Source organism: Rhinatrema bivittatum, chromosome 5, assembly GCF_901001135.1.
Source record: "Rhinatrema bivittatum chromosome 5, aRhiBiv1.1, whole genome shotgun sequence".
NCBI classification, from domain to species: domain Eukaryota; kingdom Metazoa; phylum Chordata; class Amphibia; order Gymnophiona; family Rhinatrematidae; genus Rhinatrema; species Rhinatrema bivittatum.
In genome coordinates, this window is record NC_042619.1 from 21,170,000 (window position 1) to 21,197,471 (window position 27,472).

The 27,472-nt window shown below is 44.9% G+C and overlaps 1 protein-coding gene across 2 annotated transcripts in view; it reads right to left on the bottom strand.

The window, feature by feature from the left end:
- PLEKHB1 (pleckstrin homology domain containing B1) overlaps nt 1–27,472 on the bottom strand; it is a 202,049-nt gene that overhangs the window by 72,612 nt on the left and 101,965 nt on the right. For both annotated transcript variants that reach the window (XR_003856829.1, XM_029602121.1), the window contains exon 7: nt 8,657–8,696. Coding sequence is in view for 1 of the 2 variants with exons in the window: in XM_029602121.1 (XP_029457981.1) it covers nt 8,657–8,696 (40 nt within the window). In the remaining variant the exon portion in view is untranslated. The remainder of the gene's footprint in view (nt 1–8,656; nt 8,697–27,472) is intronic.

Sequence of the window (27,472 nt, forward strand, 5' to 3'; positions counted from 1 at the left end):
TTATAACATTATTTGTGTTCACATTTTACAAGGAACTTTAGTAGCGTATATAGTCTGCAAGTAATCGGTTAAATAATATAATATGAGAAGGATGACTTAAATAAATAGATATTGCGAATATTGCGAATATTGCGGATGACAATAATTATGCAGAGTAGTTAAATCTGAAGCAGATTGTGATAAATTGCAGGAGGACCTTGCAAGACTGGAAGACTGGGCTTCCAAATGGCAGATTAAATTTAATGTGGACAAGTGCAAAGTGATGCATATAGGGAAAAATAACCCTTGCTGTAGTTACACAATGTTAGGTTCTGTCTTAGGAGTTACCACCCAGGAAAGAGATCTAGGCGACATAGCAGATAATATACATTGAAATCGTGAGCTCAGTGTGCTGTGGCGATCAAAAAAGCAAACAGAATGTTAAGAATTATAAGGAAGGGAATGGCAAATAAAACAATGGATGTCATAATGCTTCTATATCGCTCCATCCTGAATACTGTGGGCAATTCTGGTCACTGCATCTCAAAAAAGATATAGTTTCACTGGAGAAAGTGCAGAGGAGGGTGACCAAAATGACAAGGGACATGGAACGGCTGCCCTTTGAGGAAAGGCTAAGGAAGTTAGGGCTTGAACAAGTTAATGTAATTCTGTTATTTACTCTCTCTGATAATAGGAGTAGGGGACATTCCATGAAGTTAGCAAGTAGCTCATTTAAAACAAATCGAAGAAAATTCTTTTTCACTCGGCCCATTGTTAAGCTCTGGAATTCATTGCCAGAGGATGTGGTTACAGCAGCTAGTGTAACTGGGTTTTAATAACGCTTGGATAAGTTCCTAGAGGAAAAATCCATAAACTGCTATTAATGAATAAGCAATCATAACTTGAGTTTTATTTAATGTTTGGATACTTGCCAGGCACTTGTGACTTGGATTGCCCACTGTTGGAAACAGGATACTTGGCTTGATGGACCCTTGGTCTGACCCAGCATGGTATACCTTTGATTATTTATTTATTGAATTTTCAAACATAAACAAGAACACTCTTGATTGGAAACAGGTATTGCTTGACAAAAAACAATTCCCAAGGAAAAACAAGGTTACACTTTAAACATTCACCCAAAAGCAATACCAATCAAGTCCTCTATAAAGGGGAGAAGCAAGAACACAATCCAAGGTAAATAGTAAATACTAAACAAAGCATAGACTTTGACTGTTACGTTGCAGTAGTATTAACATTTTGCGAAACATTATCACGAGAACCCACGGTTAAGGGATGGTCGTTGGAGTTAACCTCTGGAGTTTTCTCTACCAGGAATTGCGACAACTGAGGAGGGTAAAAAATATAGGAAACATTTTGGTACTTCACCAAACATTTGCAAGGAAATTTTAAAATAAAATGACCCCCATTCTGTTGTACTATTAATAGAAACTGTTTACTTCTTTTCTGCGTTTGACGAGAAACATCCGGAAAAATATTCACTTTGAACTGCATAAAAGTTTCTAATCTGTGTCTGAAAAACAATTTCAGCAGCCAGTCTCTATCTGGTTCAAGAACCAGTGAAACTATAAGTGTAGCAGGCACCGCAATATCAGAGTCCGATGTTTCAATTACAGCTGTTAAGTCCATTGATGGTACTTCCACAGGCTGTAGTATATCCATTCCTTCCCTGTGCAATCCCGTCTCCCTTCTATATGGTGGCAAATAGAATATTTTAGATGTTGGAGGAATAGCATTTTCTGGTATCTTCAATATTTCTATTAAATATCTCTTAAACATATCTCTCGGGGGGACTAGAGGGACTTTAGGAACATTTATAATTCTCAAATTGTTATTTCTGATGGTATTTTCCAAAGTTTCTACTTTCAGTGCTGTTAGCATTATCTTTGGCCAGCAAATGCTGGGAGTGCTGCATGGAATTTGTTTGCACTCTGATAGTAGAAATTTGTTGATTCAGATCTATTGTAGTGTTTCCCAAAGTCACTATTTTCTGTTCCAGTTCATTACATTTCTTAACTATAGGTGACAACTGTTGTGGTAGGGAACCATGGAGCTCAGCAATTGCTTTCCAAATCTATAATAAAGATACCTCACCGGATCTTTGAACTGGAGGCAGCTCTGGAATTGCCAATTCAGTCCATGAAATCTCCTGGTTGACTCTCACACGGCTCTCTCCTTCCTCCTGTCCGAGCCTCCTAAGATGGCTATCGGGCCTGAAGCTTCCTCCACCACCTCGCTGCTCCCCGCTGAAAGTACCGCCAAAACCCCTTGGGTCTGCGGCGTCTCCACAGCCATTGAGATGATTCTTTCAGCTGCCGGGTTTCCAGGAGGCGTTCCTCGTACCGGGCTCAGTGGAGACAAAGAGCCAGGGAGAGAGGGGGAGCTCAAATTCCCCTGCCCCTCTCTCCAGCGGCTGGTTCCCCGGTAAAGGACTGCTGCGAGTGACATGGGCATCCATAGGACCCGAAAAAGACTGCCCCCAAGGAGGTCGCAGAGAAAGACACAGTCCTGGGCTTTCTTTTCTGTCCCATACGCTGAAGAGGTCGAGGTAACTCTCAACCAGATTGCTTAAACCAGACCTGGCGGATTCACGGTAGCAAGAGAGGGCAACCACGCCAACCATGTATCAGTCGGCCATCTTGAAACTCCCCTGCGTGGTATATCTTATGTTCTAACTTTTTTCTCTTTTGAGGTCTGTTTGTATGGACAGGCAAATGTTCTGGGAGTATAGGTTCTGTCTAGGCCAACAATCCAAAATCTCTCCCTGATTTTGTAAAGTTTGAAAAGGCTGATGAATAAATGTAAATAATTTGGGAAAATAATCACTAGTTGTAGGTGTATTAAGATCAAATTTTGGCCCCACCTGATTACTTTCTTCTGGAATTAACATTGGGGGCTCCAAACTTTTAAATGATTGCGGCTGAACAGTGCTGGGTCCTGCACGAGTTGATTTAAAAATGGCCGCCATGGCTTTTTCAGCTGCCAAGTGAGTAGTATCAGTGGGCTCCTGGTAATTCATAACTGCCTTTTGAGGAGTTTTACAGCTAGTCCCAGGCTCGGAGATATGTTTCTTGGCTGTTTATGAAGATTTTGTCACCTCTTCTCTTTTAGTGCTACTGCGGAGACAAGCAGGACAGTTAGCTGCAGAGGAGCATTGCAGCCACATGAAGCACAATTGTGGTTTCTTTTAACCATCAGGGGCAACATCAAGCTTTTCTTCTGTCTTAACTTTGAATACAGCTCGCCTTGAACTTTAGCTCATATAATGCCAAGAAAAGAAATGAAAGCAAAAATTAGAGTCCAAGCTTACCTTACCACAGGCTAGAACAAAAGACTAGCTTTGTAGTTTCTCTTTTCCTCTTTTCAATAAGATGGGAAGAAAAAAAAATGTACCCCAATGAAACCACCTTCTTAACAATCCAAATAATACAAGCTCTACCTGATACCTTTCAGCAGGGTCAGGGAGCAGAATTTAGATGTGGGCTCGCTGCACTCTTAAAACGTTTTACAGGAGCATGGCCAGAAACAATACAGCCTTGAGGCTTTTCTTTCAAATGCAAGCCGAACCAGTTATGAAAGTAAAATTAAGTTCTGAATCATAAGTTTAAGAAATTTAAAAGAGAGCTGCTGCATCATCCATGCTTCCATCTGCTTGAAGCAGAGAATACTGGCCATACTGGTTGTGTATGTCACGTACCTAGTGGTGATGTCATAAGAAAACCCCCTCTGTCTCCATCCACTGGAAGAAGGATGAAGCGCATGTGTTCTGCACTGGTGTAGCAGAAAGAAAAGGAACGTTTTTATTCTTGTGCATCATTAATGGTTTTCATTTTTTAAGTCTGTATCATATCTCCCCTGTATCTCCTTTCCTCCAGGCTCCTCTCATAAGTCTTTCATTGTAGGCTACCCCTCCGCCCCAGTCCATCCTGCCTCTATCTTTTTTTTAGATACAGTCTCCAGAACTGAACAAAGTACACCAGGTGAAGCCTCACCAAAGGCTTGTACAGCGGCTTTATGACCTCTCCATTCCTGCTAGTTAAGCCTCTCATCATGCAGTCCAGCATCCACTGCCTTGTCTTCCGATCATCGCACACACTATTACTTCAAGGTCTCTCTCCTTGTCTGTGCACATTTAGTCTTTTTCCCCATCACGTACAGCTCCTTTGCATCACTGCATCCCAAATGCACTACTCTGCAGTCTTGGCATTGACTCCTAGCTTCAAGACAGGTACAGGGGTATTTGGTGCCCTAGGCAAACCTTCAGTCAAACTTACCTATTAGTGGGAGCTCTGGCACAGCACTCCCTCCTACTGGTGGTAGTGGCTCAGGGATAGCGCTCCTTTCCCTGGTTGTATTGGCTCTGATACAGCATCCCTCTGGGCCTTGCGTTGTCTGGATTTTGGTGTTACCGCCAGGTTTGCCTAATGGAAACAACAACCCCAGCTAGCTGCCAAGCCTTCAACCATCCCTCAAGCTTTCTTAGATTGCTTCTCATCCTCTTTACTTCCGCAGGCATGTCCACGCCGTTGCATATCTTAGCGTTATCCACAAACAAAACTTACCTTCTAACTTCTCCGCAATATCGCTCACAAAGATATTGCACAGAACTGGTCCCAGAACAGATCTTTCAGGCACTCCAGTTATCGGGATTCTTTCCTCATTTACCACTGCTGTCTCTCAATCAACCAATTTGTAATCCATTCCACCACCTTGCGACCCACTCCTAGGCTTCTCATTTTTTTTTTCATGAGCCTCCTATGCAGGACCATATCAAAGGCGTTGCTGAAATTCAAGTAAACCACATCAAGTGCTCTTCCTTGATCTATTTCTCTAGTCACCCAAACAAACAAAAAAAAAATCAATCATTTATTTGACAAGTCCTTCCTCTGGTAAACCCATGTTGCCTTGGCTCCTTCAATCCACTGGGTAACACAGCATTTAGTTTCCAGCCTCCTCTCATTTTTGTGCTGCAGGACCACAACATCCCTTCTCAAATTTTGCAGTGCACTCATCTCCCAGGATCTATTGAATAAGTCATTCAGTGAATCCAGTAGCACTTCTCTGAGCTCATCAGACCCCATGGCCTTGTCCATTTTCCGTTTTGCTAGTTCCCTCCCAAACATTCTCTTCTGTAAAAGGGGATGTATCTATCTATTTATTTATTTAACACTTTTATATACCAAAGTTCGTATGGACATGGGACACCCCCATCTATACTCTTGCCAACCAGCAAAGATCTTCCTCCAAGACCTTCCTAAGTGAATACCAAACTGAAGTATTTTGTTAATATTTTTGCTAGTTTCATATCTTTCTCCACGCAAATACCCTTGTCTCCTTTCAATCATATAATACTTCCTCTGACCTTCCTCCTTTCTCTGATATATCTGAAAAAAGTTTTGTCACCACGCTTTATCTCTTTGACGATCCTTTCTTTCACTTAAGCTTGTGTCATCCCAATTTATTTCCTTTTCTTTCAATTTCACCAGATATTCTTCCCTGTTTCTCTTTTTGAGTTCCTTTTTACTTTTTGAATATTGCTTTTTGCTTTTATTTTTTCAGCCACATATCAGGGTTTCCTTTTCTTCTTACTTTTATTTACTTTATTTACTTTTAATTTAATTTTCTTACATAAACATTTAGCAAAGTTGCTTACCTGTAACAGGGGTTCTCCTAGGACAGCAGGATGTTAGTCCTCACACATGGGGTGACATCATCAGATGGAGCCTGGCACGGAAAACGTCTGTCAAAGTTTCTAGAACTTTGACTGGCACACTGAGCATGCTCAGCATGCCCTAATCCATGCATCCACGCGTGGTCACTCTTCAGTTTCTTAACTTAGAATTATGAAAAAATAAATTTGAGTATCTCACTCGTCGTATTTCTTTCCAGATCATTTATAAATATATTGAAAAGTAAGGGTCCCAATACAGATCCCTGAGGCACTCCACTGTCCACTCCCTTCCACTGAGAAAATTGCCCATTCAATCCTACTCTCTGTTTCCTGTCTTTTAGCCAGTTTGCAATCCACGAAAGGACATCGCCACCTATCCCATGACTTTTTACTTTTCCTAGAAGCCTCTTGAGAGGAACTTTGTCAAACGCCTTCTGAAAATCCAAGTATACTATATCTACCGGTTCACCTCTATCCACATGTTTATTAACTCCTTCAAAAAAGTGAAGCAGATTTGTGAGGCAAGACTTGCCCTGCGTAAAGGCTGTAAAGCCTCCACTACCGCCGCCCGAACTTCCGCCCAATTCGTCGGCACTTGCGTCACTGAGAGTCCGGTGGCATCCTCTGTTCCAACGTCTGTAGGCCTCGGTGGTTCTTTAGACATTTCTTTCTCCTTCCTGGCCACCCGAGTTGACATTTACCCACGAAATGTGCTCCCCCAGATATCAGCCGCCAGACACAGACGCCTGGGCCCTCCGCGGACCAAACCTGGATAGTAGATGGGGTTAGATGGGCAGGCCGAGAGCCGGTGAGGGCAAGCTACATCTTCACAGCGTCACATCTCCCCTACATACTTTATAAACAGAGTGTATGTATATATCATCAAACTTGAATGCAAACCTTTACACCTCCTAATCAAGACCTGATAAATGGGGAGAGTGCGAGCGGACTGGTGAAGATCCAGGAGAACTGGTGCTTGGAAGTGCACATACAAGTATTTTCATAAGTGAAATAAATATATAGCAGCCAATTTTATGCAAGAGCTGCCTTTGCGCATAAAATGAGGATTATTGCATACAGGTGTTATAGTAATTTAACATATAAAATATATGCATATACTTTTATAAATATATAAACTATGTAGATCCCTGAATTAAAATTTGTGTGGACTGGCAAAATTCCTGAAATACCTAAAATACGTACAGTGCCTGCATGTAATTGGTCTCGAAGAGTTACGCCCGTCGGTCTCAGATGTCTGCGACCTCTGTTGCTCACCTCCTTTTTTGCAGCTTTGACTCCATGGGGAAGGCTTGCAGCCTCCGCCAGCTATCACCGGCCTGTCCACTGTTCCCTGGCCTCCCTGTACGCTGCCGACCACCATCTTGCCCTCGGAATCCCCTAGGCACGCGCGCACAGGCCAGTATTAAGCATGTCATGGCGGGAACCTCGGGGGCATCCCCTCCGGATGATGTCAGGCTTCCAGGATATTTAAACCGGCTGGCCCTGCCTATCTATGACTTGGCAACGAGTTCCCTCATTGCTGAATTCGCTTTGGCTGCTATGGACCTCCCGTTCCAGTTCCTGCTCCTTTGGCGTGAGACGCTCTGGGTATCCGCTCCTCGGGGGCCCTTCCTCATCTCTGGCTATCTGCTCCTCGGAGGGCCTTTTGCCTTGGACTATCTTTACTTCGTCTCCTGGGACTCCCCTGGAATTTCTACTACTGTGAGTACCTCTGCTCTATGGACCACTACCATACCATCCTTGTGTGGAACCCTCACCGATGTACCCCGTGCTGCGGACCACTACTGTGACATCTCTACAGAGGAGCCTCGTTGGTGTACCCCGCGCTGCGGACCACTACCATGACATCTCTACAGAAGAGCCTCATCGGTGTACCCCGCTCTGCGGACCACTACCGTGACATCTCTACAGAAGAGTCTTGTCGGTGTACCCTGCGCTGCGGACCACTACCGTGACATCTCTAGTGAGGAGCCTGACCGGTTTACCCCACTCTGCGGACCATTGCCGTATCTTCTACAGAGGTATTCCCCTTGGGTATACCCCATCACACAGACTCTGTGACTTTCGTCTACACTCCCCACTTCACAGCTGTGTCTGACGTCTGCTGAGACCTCGCCTCCCGACGGTGAGGCTCACAGGGCTCCTCCCTGTGGGCGGTACCATCTCTCCCCTCGGCCCACGGCCCACATACTTACTAATCCTAACACAAAGTGCCTAAAATGCGGAATATTGAAAATAAATGTGCGTACCTTTGTGGTAGTGATACGTGGTATTTGATAAATTGAGCATCTCTGGCTGCACACTTCATAAAATACAAGTGTACCTTTAGGCACACCTACTTATGCCTGTATATGCTGAGTTATGCACATTATTGAAACTTGCTCTTTAAGAAAACATATGCATAACAGTAACCATTGAAATTTGTTCCCCAGGCATTTGTGGGCAGCTCCATTGATCTTTAATGGCTCTGACTGCATTAGTAGGCATGAGAAATAGAAACCACATACAAAAGCTATACATTAGGAGATGCAAAAGAAAACATTTTTAGTCAAGTGCTCTAGGTAAAATGGGATGTAACCAATATGAAAGAAAAATAATGCAGCATAAACAAACTGAGCATTTCAACGTTGCAGAAAATTGCGATAAGATTTATTTAACCCACAATAAACTGATATTACTGTCCCTTAGCCTGATAGTCTCAGTTAAGAGAGTGAAACACTATTTTACTAAGGGTTAATCAAACCTTTTTGAATTCATTTGCTAACTGCATAGGCGCTGGCCACAGTTCAGCGATCCATGCTGTAGGTCAGTCTCCCGATCATGATGCAATATTTTCTCTCTCTCCCCTTGAGAGTTAAATTAGCATAAAGTCTACCATAGAGTAAAGAGGAAGATAAAAAAAAACACCTTGAAAGCAAGAGCTAACCTCAGAGAAAATGTACTTTGAATTTGCAATGAATGGCTCACCGGGTTTGAGTTTGCCTCCAGTAATGCTAACTTCCAGGCGCTATGAAAAAAACAGGAGTAAGGTAGTGAGTGTTGACAGACAGAAAGGAAGATGATCTTATATAACATAGTTAAGAAATCAGCATCTTGATTTATCAAACATCATCAAGCGCCGAAGCATCAGGCTACCTCTAATTGTACTGCCAACACATCATGAGGTGCCAACCAATGGCAAGATGGATTTAGGAAGGCCTGATGGCATTACAATGTGAGCTAACATCATTGAAATTTAAATTCTTCACCTAAATGTAATTTAAAAACTAAATGCTTAAAAGTATAATTCTTTTTTCTTTGGTCTCAGAACATTCTGCAGCTACACAAACACGTGTGTGTACTTTGGGGGTCATTTTCAAAGGAGTTACGCATGTAAATGTGACATACTATCGTAACAATTTTCAAAAGCTATTTACTCGAGTAAAGTGCACTTACTTGAGTAAATCCTATGGACAATTCAATGGCATATATTGTAGCAATTTTGAAAAGCCCACTTACTTGAGTAAAGTGTATTTACTCGAGCAAAAACCAGTTTTGCTCGAGTAAATGCTTTTTAAAATCTACCCCTTTATGTATACACATAGGGGTAGATTTTCAGAGCCCTGCTCGCCTAAATCCGCCCAAAACCCGGCGGATTTAGGCGAGCAGGGCCCTGCGCGCCGGGAAGCCTATTTTACATAGGCCTCCCGGCGCGCGCAGAGCCCCGGGACTTGCGTAAGTCCCGGGGTTCTCGGAGGGGGGCGTGTCGGGGGCGTGTCGGGGGGCGGGGCCGGTCGTCGCGGCGTTCCGGGGGCGTGTCGGCAGCGTTTTGGGGGCGGGTACGGGGCGTGGCTACGGCCCGGGGGCGTGGCCGCGCCCTCCGTACCCGCCCCCAGGTCGCGGCCCGGCGCGCAGCAGGCCCGCTGGCGCGCGGGGATTTACGTCTCCCTCCGGGAGGCGTAAATCCCCCGACAAAGGTAAGGGGGGGGGTGTAGACAGGGCCGGGCGGGTGGGTTAGGTAGGGGAAGGGAGGGGAAGGTGAGGGGAGGGCAAAGGAAAGTTCCCTCCAAGGCCGCTCCGATTTCGGAGCGGCCTTGGAGGGAACGGGGGGAGGCAGCGCGGCTCGGCGCGCGCAGGCTATACAAAATCGATAGCCTTGCGCGCGCCGATCCAGGATTTTAGTAGATACGCGCGGCTCCGCGCGTATCTACTAAAATCCAGCGTACTTTTGCTTGAGTCTGATGCGCAAGCAAAAGTAGGCTGATCGCGCTTCTTTTAAAATCTACCCCATAAAGTAGAGTTTCTTCCCTGTAACAGGTGTTCTCTGAAGAGAGCAGGATGTCAGTCCTCACACATGGGTGACATCATCTGATGGAGCCTGGCACGGAAGACTTATGTCAAAGTTTCTAGAACGTTGAGCCTCTACAGAGCTTGCAATACACCACACGTCCATGTGTTTCCTTTCAGTCTTATAATATAGAGTTCCAAGAAAAAAAACCACAAAGTGAAAACCCAACTCCACATGGAGATGGGTGAGTCTCCTGAAGACTCTTTCCTGTGGACAGCAGATCAGTAAGTTGTTCCTGCTCCTCTTGACAGAGACCCAAGGCCTGCAGCTAGGTGGCAGACACTCTCATAACGACATAAGAAGCCATACTGGGGGAGACCAAAGGCTCATCAAGTCCAACATCCTATTTCCAATAGTGTCCAATTCAGGCAAGTATCCAGGGGGTACCCTGGAAATCCAAATACCCAGGGAGTATATTTGGATTCCAGAAAGCATTTTACAAAATCCCTCATGAGAGACTTCTTAGGAAATTAAAAAGTCATGGGACAGAGGCAGTGTCCTATTATGAATGGCCAACTAGTTAAAAGATAGAAAATAGAGAGTAGAGCTATGTGGTAAATTTTCTCAATGGAGAAAGATGAATAGTGGCGTGTCCCAGGGATCTATTTTGGGGCCACTATTTTTTAATCTACCTTATAAATGGGCTCTGACCGACGGCCCGCAAATGCGCAGTAGAGAGCAGCTCTACTGCGCAGGCGGGAGAGCACATCAGTCAGAGCGGAGCTAAGATGGCGCTGGGAGGAGCAGCAGTGGCGGATCGGCGGCGACGATATCGGGCAGAGCAGTGGCAGTATGTGAGTGTCAGGCTGGCCGAGCTACAATAGGTGGGAGGAGCAGCGGCGGCAGTGATATTGGGAGGAAATGTGGCGGTGGTGGCATGGAGCAGCTGAGGTGCGCGCTGGGGAGGGATCCCCGGAGACCTCCCGTCTCCATGAGCAGGCCACACTGAAGAGCATATGAGGGAGAGGGAAGGGGTGGGGATTGAGAGTGAGGGAGGGGATTGAGAGTGGGTGGGGAATGACTGAGGGAGAATGAGGGGGGAGGGGAGGGAGGGAGAATGAGGGGGAGGTGAGAGTGAGGGGGGAGGTGAGAGTGAGGGGGGAGATGAGAGTGAGGGAAGGGGAGGGAGAATGAGGGGGGAGAATGAGAGGGGAGGTGAGAGTGAGGGAAGGGGAGGGAGTGGGAGAGAGAATGATGGGGGAGGTGAGAGTGAGGGAAGGGAGTTTGAGTGGGGGCAGGGGAGGGAAGGGGGGGGGTGAGTGACCAAGGGGGAGGAGGATGAGTGACTGAGGTGAATGAGCGAGGGGAAGGGGGAGTGAGGGAAAAGAAGTGTAGACGGGTGCAGTGTCCGAAAACGGACCGAAATTTTTTTTTAATGTAGCCTGTTTTAACGGGCTTAACAGCTTGTATATTTATAAATGACCTGGAAATGGGAACAAGAGTGAGATTATCAAATTTGCTGATGACACAAAATTTATTCAAAGTTGTTAAATCACAAAAGGATTGTGATAAATTGCAAGAGGACCTTGTAAAACTGGGAGACTGTGCATGCAAATGGAAATGACATTTAATGTGGACAAGTGCAAAGTGATGCACTTAGGGAAGAGGAACCCAAATTATAGCCACACAATGCAAGGTTCCACATTAGGAGTCTTCATTCAGGACAAGAATCTGTGTTATCATTGACAATACGTTGAAATCTTCTGCTCAGTGTGTAACAGCAGCCAAGAAAGCAAATATAATGCCAGGGATTATTAGGAAAGGAATGGAGAATAAAACAGAGAATATCATATCGCTCCATGGTGCGACCTCATCTTGAGTATTGTGTTCAGTTCTGGTCACCACATCTCAACAAAGGTGTAGCAGAATTAGAGAAGGTACAGAGAAGGGCAACCAAAATTCTGAAGGGGATGGAACGATTCCCCAATGAGGAAAGACTAAAGAGATTGTCTTTTCAGCTTGGAGAAGAGACGGCTGAGGGGGAGATAGGACAGAGGCTTATAAAATATTGAGTGGAAAAAGTAAATATTAATCGGTTGTTTACTCATTCAAAGAGTACAAAGACTAGGGAACACACATTGAAGTTACTAGGCGATACATTTAAAACTAATAAGAGAAAATATTTTTTTACTCAATGCATAATTAAGCTCTGGACTTCATTGCCAGTGTGTGGTAAAAGCTATCAGTGTAACTGTGTTTAAAAATGGTATGGACAAGTTCCTGGAGAAAAAGTCCATAAACCATTATTAAGGTAGAGTTGCAGAAATATACTGCTTATCTTTGAAATAAGCAACATGGAATCTAACTACCCCTCGGGATCCTGCCAGGTACTTATGACCTGGATTGGCCACTGTAGAAAACAGGATACTGGGCTTGATGGACCTTTGATCTGTCCCAGTATAGCAAGTCTTATGTTACATTCTTATGAAATAGATCCTGTGCTACTAATGCCAGTAATATGCAGTGGCTATTCCCTAAGTTAACTTGCTTAATAGCAGTTTATGGACTTCTCCTCCAGGAACTTGTCCAAACCTTTTTTAAACCCAGCTAAGCTAAGTGCTGCCTTGAAAGCATCATAGTCGTACTGATCTCATTTTTCTACACCCCAGACCCTTATTCACCAGTGATTGGAGGGTGTTGTGCTGCTGTTGTGGAAGTTGCTTGGCCAACCCTGCATCATCTTCAGGATGCCCCACATGTACTGGCCCATGAAGAGCTGATAGGCTGCTATGTGAGCGGAGAACATAGCTTCTTGAAATACGTTCCTCCAAGGAAAATTCATAGTCCTCTGATCCCTTCCCAGGGTGCACCAAGGAATGGGTTTGAGTACACTTGGCCTTTTTGAGAGCAGATTCGACCACTACCAATTGGTGTGGCAGCTGGCACTTGTCAAATCTGGGAGCCTTCTGGATGAGGTAGACCATGTCTACCCTCCTATTAATGGAAGCCTCCGAGAGGGGGGTTCTCCCACATTCTCATCTGTAACTCCATAAGGATCTCATGCATTGGGACTGCCACAATCTCTTTAGGAAGCTCCACCTACTGGAGGATATTGTTATGTTTTGTAAGGTTTGGGTGGACCCTTGGACACTATGGCAGCTGTCCATGCTCACGGGGGAAGGTCCCGTGAGGGGCAACAGGTCAGGCTCAGCTCTGGACACACAAACACAGATTATATCTTTATTTAGACAGTTTGTGAAGCCAGCAGAGGTGGCGGTAGTGAGTAGAAGATGGAGCCCGGCTAGGCTAGTATTCCTCAGGGTGCTGGAACAGCGGTTCCTCCAGTAGCAGGGCTGTAGTGAAAAGAACTGAGAGAATGAGTACAATAAGACAGAGAGTCCCCAGTATGGAGAAGCCCCGAGATAGGGAGAGCTGGCCCTTGAGGAGCGAGTACCAGATCCATGAGAGCAGAGACTCATTGGCAAGTACTCACACAGCAGTTCCACGTAGGAGATGGCACTGGCACTGGAACGGAGGCAGGCCCTCAAGGAACGAGTACCTGGTTCCAGGGAAACAGCTCTGAGGAGTAGATGGTAGTACTACTCACAGATGGTGTCTGTAGCGAATTCTTCCAAGTAGAAGAGGACATGGATGCAGGCAGCGAGTCAGGGAACATGGGCCCTCGAGAAGCGAGTACCGGTTCCTGATAGCGACCTGAAAGAAGCAGAGAGGCCCCCGAGGAGCGGGTACCCCGTTAGCAGAAAAAGAGTCCAATAGAAGTTGGAGGCAGAGTAGCTGGGTACAGAGAGCGAATCCCATCCATAGGAAATCCCTTGCTAACTCAACGGCTAGCAATAAACAATAGGCTTAAATTTCCAGGCAGCGTGACGTCATCACAGGGGGATGCCCCTGAAGTTCGCGCCATAGAGGAAATAAGAATGAGGGCCGCGCGGCATGCGCGCCCTAAGGTACCTGAGGAGCATGGCGGGAGGCAGCTCCCAAGCCAGTCCGGGGACGCCGGAGAGGATGGCGGGCAGACGCCGCGGCAGCCAGACGTCCACAAGGAGCAGGAGGAGTTGCAGAAAAAGAAAGGTAGGTGGAGTGAAGCCATCAGGCAGCGACGGTTGCAACAGATATCTTCCTCCATCTGTAAATTAAAGGGGATGGTCTTAGCCATCAGCTGGCAAAACCCTGTAAAGTTGAAGTCTTCCAGAAGGACTTTGCTCTTCCGGTGGTAGGAGAAGGGTTGGAGGGGAGGCTATCCGATGCCTCATCTTCAGAAGCCTCTGAGGAACCTCTCCCCCCCCCCCCCCCAAAGGGGTAAAGGAGGTGTTGTCCATAAAGTCATCAACAGGGGATGGATCCCGTGGTGATTGGTCCTTGGCCAGTGGTACAGATAATGGAGCGACTGGCCTGGTGGGCCTGGACCCTGAGGCCTCATTCGTTTTTAGGGGAGCTTCCTCCTCCGATGAACCATAGATGACCACCGAATCAGGAGGCAGTGGCTCTGATGCTCCGCTGAGCATCGACGCTGCTAAGGGCACCAAAAATGGTGACGGTAGCACCCCAATGACTGCTTGTAGGGAGCCAAGCAGTGGCTCAAGGATCAATGGAGCCAGTTCCAGTGCCATCATTACTCCAACAGAGGTACTGAAGTGCCTTCTCCTTGGCAAGCTACACACATGTTTCCAGCTCCTCCTCAAAAACGGTCAATGCCAATACCAACTGGGAGCCAGGAGGAGTGACCAGATCCTCTTTGGAATCGAGAGGAGAATCAGTGGCTGACTTCTTTACCAATGGAGGCCATGGCAAACCCCTGGGAATCACAGAGGACTGGCACTTGTCACCACAGGATCGCTTCGGGGACTTCACAGCTGGAACTCAAGTGTCCCCATGCCCTGTACTGTGCATCGATGGGGACCAATGACCATGATTCTTTGGCTTTCCTCAATGCTCATCATGATCCTTCCCCGGTGCTGAGCTTGAAGAAGATGAATCTGTCAGCCTAGAGGAACTCGGTAATGGCCTGCCTCCGGAGACCCTGACACTCATTGACATCAATGGAGCCAATGGCCCAGTCATCGATAGCTTGATAGTTATCGGTGGGGCTGAGGTCCCTTGATATCGATGCTTCCGATGCCAATGCATCAGTCTTTCGGTGCCCAAAGAACTGTTCTATCTTCTCCAACTGAGCATGGCATCATTTGGGGGTCATATGTGCACAGTGGTGGCAACACCTGATGTCATGCATTGCCCACAAGCAGAAGACACATCTATCAAGGGTATCTGTGATAGACATGGTCCTTGCACATTGGGGGCATCACTAAAACCCTAATGATATGGCATCGCAAAACACAAGGGATGAGGGTGGTGGCCCTCGATGGCCATCAGGCACCAAGGACACTGCTGCCCCAGGAATATGAACACAAAAGGAAACTTGCAGAGAAAAAAACCTACCTAGGGACGTTTAAGAAGGAAACTGAGGAACCCCGGTTTGACAAGCACAAACCCAACAATATTTCCCGCGAAACAAGAGAAAAATTCCTGTAGAAACCTGGAAAAAGTGAGAGATTCACAATTACCATGAACCACTGGGCTCTGCAGAAAAAGTAAGACTGAAGGGACCCTGTGTGGACGTGTGGCATAATGCATGCTCAGGCGTGCTCAGAGAGGCTTAGTCAATGTTCAAGAAACTTTGACATAAGTTTTCCATGCTGGGCTCCAACAGATGATGTCATCAATGTATGAGGACTGCCGTCTTTGGAGAAAACTTGATTTTATGCATGTGAAGTAGCTCTTTGAAAATAGGTACAGGAGGTATATGTGTAAAAATAACTCAGTTCTGCATGTACTATTATGCACATTCGTGGTACGCTTTCTGGGGGCAGAATTGGGGCTGGGATAGGACTTACACACAGACATTTTGATTTTCGAACATTTGATTTTCAAGCGTAAGTTTGCACACAGAAGTTATGTACTGCAAAAAGCAGGTGTAACTTCCTGTGTTTAACTTGTGCATGTACTGGGGTATTATATCCCAGCATTTTCAAAACAATTTTAAGTGCACACTTTACTGCTATGCGGGGTGTTCTAAAATTACCTTCCCTGTGATTTTATGCACTGAACCTATCCATCTTCAGCTTTTGACCATGTTTGGCTCCACTTACCCCTGGTGGATACTGAAAGCTTTCTATGAATAAACTGTTGAGAGTTGCCTACCGAAAGGCGAATCTCCCTCAGCTAGAACTGTAATCATGTGCAGTGTGAAAGGCAACAGCAATTTAACAAAGAAAATAAAACTATAATATTTTTAAGATTTAAATTCAAAATGCAATTCTGCTACCAGGGAGAGAGCCATTTAAGTTACTAGGGATGTCATCAATACCAAACTTTTGCCTCAGTGTATCACAGTTTTGCTTCAGGTCCAAAACTGCTTCAGATTTATCAACAAAAGTATACCAGGTATTTTCAATGGGAAAAAAAGGGCAAAACTAGAATAGCTGCACTTGACCAAAACTTTGGTATACCTTCCCCAAAATGTCTAGTTTCAGTATTAACTCATTAAAGGACCCTATAATAGAAGAAAGAGTGGAGGAGTAGCCTAGTGGTTAGAGTAGCAGGGTACAAACCAGGAGACCAGGGTTTGAGTCCTGCTGTAGCTCCTTGTGACCTTGGGCAAGTCACTTTACCCTCCATTGCCTCAGGTACAAACCTAGGGGGTCATTTATCAAAACGCCATAACGCAGAGAGAGACTAGCATAATGCCCTCGTACTAGGTAGGTGTTTATACCTCTATAGGAGGCCTACCTAGTCACTCAAGGTGAGGTGTAGGGGGTGAGGGGCCACTTTGACATTCAAAGTGAGACGTACAAACAGGACAGTGCTTTCTTATGAAGATTTGATGACCTTTGGAGTGAGGAAACTCACACTAAGATGAGATTTGTGCAATGTTCTCCCAACCTTACCTTGATGGACTCTCTACAAATACCTACCTAGTATGAGGGCATTATGGCTAGTCTCTCCCCCCCCCCCCCCCAGTGGTTGTAGAAGGGCCCTGATATAAAGTTTTTGCGGTCATAGGCCTTAGATTGTAAACCCTCTGGGGATAGGGAAATACCTGAATGTAATCTGCTTTGAAATGTTGAAAAAAGCAGAATATTAAAAAAAATCTAAATAAATAATAAGAATTGAATACTATGGAAATTAGAATTGTATTTATTTATCTGAAGGTATGCATAGGCCAAGCAAACCTGGACTCATCCAGACATGAAAAATAAACTCATTGCTCATCAAAATCATGAATTAAATCAAACATAGTCAACAGATGAATAAAAATGTATTTCAGAATTTATATTTATTTATTTATTTATTTAAAAAGTTTTCTATACCGTCATTAAGTTAAATAACCATCACAACGGTTTACAGAAGGGCACGATAAAGAGAAATATGGGTGGTATAGATTACAAATTACTCGTGTGCCATCATAGTACGGTAACAATTTAAAATAAACTAGGTGTGTAAATTAAACCTGATTGTTAGGAACAAATTAGGCCATTTGATTTTAACATTAATATGCTTACGTAGGTTACTAATAACGTCTAGCTTGGTGGATCCTTATCTATCAACTATTTTTCTCCTTTTCTTTATCTTTATAAAATGCTTGTTTAAAAAGCCAGGTTTTCAGATTAAGAACATAAGAACATAAGAAAATGCCATACTGGGTCAGACCAAGGGTCCATCAAGCCCAGCATCCTGTTTCCAACAGTGGCCAATCCAGGCCATAAGAACCTGGCAAGTACCCAAAAACTAAGTCTATTCCATGTAACCATTGCTAATGGCAGTGGCTATTCTCTAAGTGAACTTAATAGCAGGTAATAGACTTCTCCTCCAAGAACTTTTCCAATCCTTTTTTAAACACAGCTATACTAACTGCACTAACCACATCCTCCGGCAACAAATTCCAGAGTCTAATTGTGCGTTGAGTAAAAAAGAACTTTCTCCGATTAGTTTTAAATGTGCCCCATGCTAACTTCATGGAGTGCCCCCTAGTCTTTCTACTATACGAAAGAGTAAATAACCGATTCACATCTACCCGTTCTAGACCTCTCATGATTTTAAACACCTCTATCATATCCCCCCTCAGTCGTCTCTTCTCCAAGCTGAAAAGTCCTAACCTCTTTAGTCTTTCCTCATAGGAGAGTTGTTCCATTCCCCTTATCATTTTGGTAGCCCTTCTCTGTACCTTCTCCATCGCAATTATATCTTTTTTGAGATGCGGCGACCAGAACTGTACACAGTATTCAAGGTGCAGTCTCACCATGGAGCGATACAGAGGCATTATGACATTTTCCGTTTTATTCACCATTCCCTTTCTAATAATTCCCAACATTCTGTTTGCTTTTTTGACTGCCGCAGCACACTGAGCCGACGATTTCAATGTGTTATGCACTATGACACCTAGATCTCTTTCTTGGGTTGTAGCACCTAATATGGAACCCAACATTGTGTAATTATAGCATGGGTTATTTTTCCCTATATGCATCACCTTGCACTTATCCACATTAAATTTCATCTGCCATTTGGATGCCCAATTTTCCAGTCTCACAAGGTCTTCCTGCAATTTATCACAATCTGCTTGTGATTTAACTACTCTGAACAATTTTGTGTCATCTGCAAATATGATTATCTCACTCGTCGTATTTCTTTCCAGGTCATTTATAAATATATTGAAAAGTAAGGGTCCCAATACAGATCCCTGAATAATTTTTTATAAGTTTTGAATAATTTCAGATTTCTCTGCCCTATACCAGATTATTGGCCAAAAATGACACTGAGACCAATATTCAAAAAAGCCTAAAACGGATAACTAATTAACGTTAATGTTAATTTTGTACTGCTGATAAAATGTCATACCAAACTGATTAGCTTAACTTAAACAAATAGCTGATTGTACTTTACTGTTACCGTATTATGATGGCACATGATTAATTTGTAATCTATCCCACTCATAATTTTTATCGCGCCTATATGTAAACCGTTGTGATGGTTATCCAAATTAACGACGGTATAGAAGAGTTTTTAAATAAATAAATAAATAACTCATGTGGCTCAAATTAACCAGGTATATAATCCGATATATTCAGCGGGAGAAATGTCCTGCTGAATATTGACAAATAGTTATCTGGGATAACCTAACCGGCTATCTTTGAATATCGCCGGGTAGGTTTCAAAGTTATCCAGAAAAGTGTTCCCGGATAAATTTAATTTAACCAGCTATATTCAAAGGATTTGCCCGGTTAAAGAGCACTAGTTAAAAAAAAAATAAAAATATATATATATATATATATATATATATATATATATATATCAGCTGAGCAGGCCTCCTAGCCTGATCCTTCACACCCAACTCCAGTGAAAGCAACGCTGGCCCAGCCAGCCAATCGCTTCTACCCTCCTTAAAAATGAAAGTTCTATTGAGGCCCATTGGCCCTCCCCGTTTCCCCCACAAACAGTGGATACGGCAGGAGACAGATGTATGTTATGAGCTCTCAGTCACAGTAAGGGGCGGATTTTAAAAGCCCTGCGTGCGCAAAGCCCCGGGACGCGCGTAAGTCCCGGGGCTTTCGAAAAGGGGTGGGAGGAGGCGTGTCCGGGGGCGTGCCCGGGGGCGTGGTGCCGGCCTGGGGGCGTGGTCGAGGCCTCCGGACCAGCCGCTGGGACCGGAGGACGGAGCGGGGCTGCTGGCCGACGCGTGCAAAGTTACACCTGCTTTCAGCAGGCGTAACTTTGCCGACAAAGGTAGGGGGGGTTTAGATAGGGCCGGGGGGGGGGGGGGGGGGGGGGGTTAGGGAGGGGAAGGTGGGGGGAGGGCAAAGGAAAGTTCCCAACGAGGCCGCTCCGAAATCGGAGCGGCCTCGGAGGGAACAGGCAGCTCGCGCTGGGCTCGGCGTGCGCAGGTTGCACAAATGTGCACCCCCTTGCGCGCACCGACCCCGGATTTTATAAGATACACGCGGCTACGCACATATCTTATAAAATCCAGCTTACTTTTGTTCGCGCCTGGTGCGCGAACAAAAGTACGCGATCGCAAGTATTTAAAATCTACCCCTTAGGGTTTTGGGGAGGTGAGTCCGGGAAGGGGATGAATGGCAAGGGCGGCCTCCTGACTGGGTCTTTGGCTGACATTGTGTCTACCCCTTTGGAGGAGGGAAAGGGGGGAGTGAGGAGAGAGGCTTTTCAGGCCTGTAAGCCCACAACAGTACCTTCATTTTCTGGGGAGCTGAGAGAGGGGAGATCGGCAGGCTGAGCCAGCTATGCCCTCAATGGGTAGGGGGTGGGGGACTGGGCCGGGAGTCCTGCTTAACTGATTTTTTTTAAACTAGCGATCCTTAACCTTCCATATCCTATAACTATTGCTGGTTAAATTAAAGTTATCTGGCAACAGCAGCTGGCATCCTGTTTGCCCAGTGGCAAAGGCACAGCCAGAACTGAATTTTTGCAGGAGCCCAAGGTTAACATGGGAGAGCACTGTGGTAGCTCCCACCCATGCCCATCCCTTAACCCATCCTATGTGGGTCTTCACGGCAGTGATTACAAAACCTTTAATTTCTGGCAACCCTCTATATGTCCAGTCTTTTCACTCTCCTTGCCCCGACTATTTCTCAATATCCCTCTGTGCTTATGGCACATATGTTCATTTCTGAGGCTACTATAGAGCAAATTGGGAGGTCATGAGATAGGAGGCAGGGTCCTATTGTGGGTCGGTAACTTGATGAAAGACAGGAAGCAGAGGGTAGGATTAAATGGTCAGCTTTCCAAATGGAGAAAGGCCATTAGTGGAGTATCCCGAGGGTCTGCTGCACTGGGTCCTGTGCTATTTAGCATATTCATAAATGATCTGGAGAAAGGGAAGACTAGTGAGGTGACCAAATTTACAAATGAAAGAAAATTGTTTCGAGTTATTAAAACAGCTGCAGACTGTTAAGAACCGCAGAAGGACCTTGTGAGACTAGGAGACTGGACTTCTAAATGGCAGGTGTAATTTAATGTGAACAAGTGCAAAGTAATGCTTGTAAGGAAAAATAATCCCAACTACAGGCACACAGTGCTAGGTTCACCACCCAGGAAAAGGACATCGGAGTCCTTGTGGACAATACCATTAAAACCTTGGCTGAGTGTGCGACGGTGGTCAAAAAGGCAGCGAGAATCTTAGGAATTATTTGGAGAGGAATAGAGAACAAAACTGAGAATATCATAACGCCCTTGTATAGATCCATGGTGCAACTGCACCTTGATTAATGTGTGCAGATCTGGTCGCCCCAACTCAAAAAAAAGACATAGAGGACATAGAAAAGTTACAGAGAAGGGCAACAAAACTGATGAAGGGGATGGAAAAGCTCCCTTATGGACAGAGGCTAAACAGATTAGGGGGCTCTTTAGCCTGGAGAAGAGACAACTAAGGGATATGACTGAGAATTATAAAAACATGAGTGGGGAGGAAAGGATAAATAGGGAATGGTTATTATCTTTTCAAACAACACTAGGACTAGGGGGTGCTCCATGAAACCAGCAGATGTAAAACAAATTGTAGGAAGTATTTTTTCACTAATCAAGCTATGGCATCTGTTGCTGGAGGACGTGGTCAAGGTGACTAACAAGGTGAGGCTCAAAAGAGGATGGGACTTGTACCTGAAGGGAAAGCCGGCGCTTATCCCTGGGAATGAGACACAAGAAACAGATCAGTATTGGGGATCTGCCGGGTACCTGTGACCTGGACTGGCCATGGTCAGAGACCGAATGTCGGGCTCGATGGACCTTGGTCTTCACCCAGCATGACACTTATCTTCTTACCTGTCAAAAGTAAACAGAAGAACTATGATGGCCTCAAATCTTTCCAGGAGAAGCCCATGGGCAGTTTTGTTTTCCTGTTCAAGTTACTCTTTTTAAAGGTGCAGTTATTCCAGTGCCTTCTGGTCCTCTAAGATGTGACATGATCCTGCTGCATGGAGAGGGAGGCCTGTGACAAATAGGGGCCACTGGCCCCCAGCGTTGGGTTGCCAACTATCTCGATTTTTTTCTGGACTGTACAGAATTTTTAAGTACTGTACTGAAAAAAAGAGGGAGGGCCAAAATGTTCTGAAATGTCCTGATTTTAGCCCTCCAGCTGCAGCCTAACATCCAAGCCTCCCCTGGGATTATGCAATGCAGTGTGTGCTTTGGCAGGTAAGCTATATTCAGTATGCGCTGGATACGTTTATTTTGTGACACTTGCTTAGACTTCAGTCCATGATTTAATCATAGGCCTAAACAATTTAGGTTCGGTGGTTTGGTTTCTGGTCTGGTAGGTTCAGATGTAACACTGGAAAATATTTCTTCACAGAAAGGGTGATGGATGCATGGAACGACCTCCCAGTAGATCCAATAAAGGCAAAAACAATAAGGCAAAAATAAAGGCAAAAACTCACACTAAACCTGGCCCGCCACAGGAGAAGGAACTTGAATGCTGGGGTGAAGTGACAGCTCATTCTCCAAACAGGGGACTGCTCCAACGTCCAAAGTGGTACTGAAGACTTCTCCTGACATTACCCCTGCGCCAGACAAATGCGCCACGAAATGTTCCATCGAAGATGGCGCAGGTAACACAGTCTCATCTTCCCCTTCATCATCATGAAGAAGAAGAGGCAAATCTGGCAAATATTTTTCATCTTAACCCTCACCCGGCAGGACCGACGCCGACCGCGAGGCAAGGCAGGTTCCCTTCCTTCCCTGCAAACCACGCGGCGAGAAACCCGCCCCCAAAAGCCAGCCAGCCAATCGACAGACGGCTGCAAGGCAGCCAATAGGCAGAGGCACAGCGGCCCTTTAAATTAAAACCCTGCCCGCGAAAAGCCCTTTTCCTTGGCGACTCACCGTGGAATTTGCGGCTGGAGACGGCTCAGACGGGCGATCAGGCCTGCGCAATCGGCGCCGGCGTCCCCTCGGGGTAAGGCCTGTTTTTCATCTTAACCCTCACCCGGCAGGACCGACGCCGACCGCGAGGCAAGGCAGGTTCCCTTCCTTCCCTGCAAACCACACGGCGAGAAACCCGCCCCCGAAAGCCAGCCAGCCAATCGACAGACGGCTGCAAGGCAGCCAATAGGCAGAGGCACAGCGGCCCTTTAAATTAAAAACCAGCCAGACGCCACGCGTCGAACACCACGCGTCGAAGGAGCGCGTCAAAGGGGCTGGCCCCTTTGTGCGCCCCTTAGTGCAGACCTGAGTGCAGACCACCACAATCATCTGGAGCACTACCATCCTACTAACGCAATCAATAGGACAAGTGTAGTAAGTACAAAACATCCCCCAACTCCAACTCGTTCTACTGCTTGACCTCCGTAAGCAAAAATTGTTTTCCTCATCACCGCTAATCGGTACTTACACCCCAGGATCATCACTATATTAGTCTAACATCACTACAAAGGACCACATCTAAATCAAGCACAGATCTCCAAAACTAAACTAACCACATAACCAAACATGACTGTTTCAACCATTCCCATCATCCACAACTTCAAGAGACTCACAACAAAAAAACAAGCTACACCACACTCCTTACAAAAAAGACTCATTCCTATCATCATCTCTCCTCTAAACCAACTACTCGGCCTCTCTCTCTTCACCTTATCACTGTTGAACGCACAGTCTTTGACTAAGAAAACTCACCTCCTGCATGACTACCTGCTGGAAACAAACACGGACCTTTTTGCAGTCACTGAAACATGGTTAAAACCAGAAGACATAGCTACTATCAACCAACTCCCTACGCACTCGCACAACATATTCTCTATTCCTAGACTCAAAAAACGAGGAGGCGGTCTCCTCCTTGCAGCAAGAAAAACATTTGGAATGGAACTAAAAACTACCATATCATCGCATTCCCTGGAATTCGCAGTATTCAAAGCAGCCCACCTACAAATAGGTCTCATATACGCTACCCCAGGATACCTAGAATCCGATCCTTCAACTCTAATTGAAAATATAACCAAGCACATCAATACCGACACACCAGCGATCCTCCTGGGGGACTTTAATCTTCACTTAGATGTATCTCCTCTATCTCCGAGCTGCAAAACATTCCTAAATGCACTAAACTTCATGGGTTTCAAACAACTAATTAAAGAACCGACACACAAAGCAGGTCATACGCTGGACCTCATCTTCATCAACCAGGATCTTTCCACCTCCTCCCACCCCACTTGCCTCACTATTCCCTGGTCGGACCATAAACTGATCAACACCGTACTAAAAATAAACATACCTACCCCCTCAAAAAAGCAAAATAACACTATCCAATTCAGGAAAATATGCAGCCAGGAGACAATAAACAATAGCCTAACTACTGAACTCAACAATCTGGACCTCACTAACGTGGACTCAGCCATATTATCCTGGAACTTCATCACCAAAAAAGTGGCCGATTCGTCATGCCCAACCATCACCAAAACTGCCCTAGCTAATAAAGACAACAGAAAACCATGGTATACACCAAAACTAAAATCCTTAAAACAGGAGCTCAGAAAAAAAGAACTACTTTCGCGTAAAAATCCAACATCTTCCAACCTCTCGACATTCAAGTCCACGATGCACCTATACAGAACATCCATCCTGCAAGCAAAAAAAGATTTTTACTCACAAAAAATACACCACTTCATCTTTGACCCCAGAGCGCTTTTCTCACTGATCTCGTCCCTCACGAAACCTCCATCGTCAGCCATTTCAGATGATAAAGCGGCAAGCAAAGCAGAAGAACTGGCAATTTACTTCAAGAACAAGATCCCAAACCTACTAACGCAGTCCAAGAACAACAACAGTTACACACTAGTTTCACCACATATAACCTTCCCATCACAAAAGACATGCCTGAGAGAATTCGAAATGACTGCCTCTTTAGAAATAGAAAACATCCTAAAAAAAATGAAACCCTCCTCACATCCTCAGGATACCATTCCCATCAATCTCCTCATCTCATGTGCTAAAACCATATCCAAACCCATTGCACAAATCATCAATTGCTCCCTATCTCAAGGACTAGTCCCTGACTCCCTCAAAATGGCAATTATAAAGCCGCTCCTGAAAAAACCTAATCTTTCACCAGATATCCCATCCAACTTTCGCCCAATAGCTAATCTACCTTTCATTGCTAAAATTTTAGAACGAGTAGCAAACAAACAACTCACAGAATATCTAAACGATAACAACATTCTCTCTCCAGCCCAGTTCGGTTTCCGCCAGTCCAGAAGCACAGAAACCCTCCTAATCTCCTTAACGGATTCCATATTATTGAATCTTGAAAAAAGATGTCCTTGTCTACTCATCCTCTTAGACCTATCAGCAGCATTTGATACGGTCAATCATAATACATTATTAGATCGTCTGTCAGACATTGGAATTAGAGATACAGCCCTCAACTGGTTCAAATCGTTCCTCAAAAACAGACAATATAAAGTCAAGGTCAACAAGGAAGAATCTCAACCAATCACCTGCGACCTGGGAGTCCCACAGGGATCGTCCCTCTCACCAACCTTATTCAATATTTACCTCCTCCCACTTTGCCAACTCTTGCTCAACCTAAATCTCATCCACTACCTATACGCAGACGACGTACAGATTCTAATCCCTATCACTGAATCTCTCCAAAAAACTCTAGATTTCTGGAATACATGCCAACAAGCCATCAACAACTTACTCACAAGTCTAAATCTTATTCTTAATCAAAACAAAACAGAATACCTTCTCATTTCTCCAGATGGAACTCACTCACTCCCCTGCACCAACCTCACCACTCAACTAACACTGTCACCACAAGTCAGAAATCTAGGAGTTATACTTGACAACCAAATGAATTACAGAGCTCTCATCAATAATATAGTAAAAGACGGATTCTTCAAATTACAAGTCTTAAAAAGACTTAGACCACTCCTCCATTTTCAAGATTTCCGATTGGTTCTACAAGCAATCATACTCACGAAAATAGATTACTGCAACTCTCTTCTAGTAGGCCTCCCCGCAAACGCCTTAAAACCATTACAGATGTTGCAAAACGCCTCGGCAAGGATCCTAACCAAGACCAACAAAAGAGACCACATCTCACCCATCTTAAAAAGCCTACACTGGCTACCCATCAGTTTCAGAATACTCTTCAAAGTGCTTTCATCAATACACAAAGCAATACATAACCTGGCCCCACTCAAGCTCAAAATCCCTCTCCAACTCCACACCTCTACTAGACCAGTGAGACAAACCTACAGAAACAATCTCCAGATACCACCAATGAAATCAACGTTAAGCAAAAGAGCATTCTCCACAGCTGGTCCCAAACTCTGGAATATGCTCCCGCCGGAACTCAAATCAGTGCAATGCCACATTATCTTCAAAAAAAGACTTAAGACTTGGCTCTTCCACCAAGCTTTTCCATAACATCAGTCTGCTGAATTATCTCTGCCAAGGTCCCCTTTAGGTCATTTCCAATGGAATTATAAAGAGAACTATTTATAAAGAGAACTTTTTAAGATCCTCAGTTATTTTCAATAACCTACAAGAGAACTACACAAGAACCAGACAAGTACAACTCTAAAAAATCCTTTGAACCCTCTATGAATACCCTAAGAACAACACAAAGAATTCTCTAAAGAATTCTCTAAAGAATTATGCAATTCAACTTCAACCCCTTGGCAGTCCAAAACTCTGCCTACTTAGGCTATGTATATTATATCTCTTTGTTATTAACCCCATATATTTATTTCCAAGTTATTTATACCTGTTCTTTGTAAGACATTTACTTGTCACTGTTATGGTTCAAAATGTAAACCGAATTGATCAGTAATTCTGTTACTGGAAAGTCGGTATAGAAAAGTTCTAAATAAATAAATAAATAACTTCTAGGAGCAGCTCAGAGCTCAGTGCACTGCCATCTTGGATCCCCATCTTTAAATCTTTAGCAGTTTATTCTGCTTACTGATGCAATGGTCACATGACCCACTTGTAGGACTGGAGAACCCGCTTGTCTTCAGAGAAAACACTGCTCTTTAGGCAAGAGGGTCTCCCTTCCGTTATTCCTCAGTGCAGGTCAGAGGGCTTCCACTGGATGGCGATGGATGCTATTTGGGATGTTGTTGGTTCTTCATTTTCTGATTAATATAAGGACTCCAGAATTTCTAGTTTCTTATTGGTGATATTCATGCGTTGCGATGTGAGCAGTGTCCCTAGGCCATGTAAATGCTGAATTACACACAGGGAGAGGCTAATATCCAGAAACAGTAAGATAGTGCAGTTGTTTACCTGTAACAGGTGTTCTCCTAGGACAACAGGATGTTAGTCCTCACATGTGGGTGACATCATCAGATGGAACCCAGCATGGAAAACTTTTATCAAAGTTTCTAGAAACATTGGCCAGCAGACTGAGCATGCCTAGCCTGCTACTATCCACGCGTCCATGCGAGGTCCCCCTTCAGTCTTGTGACATGGCAAAGCTGATGAGC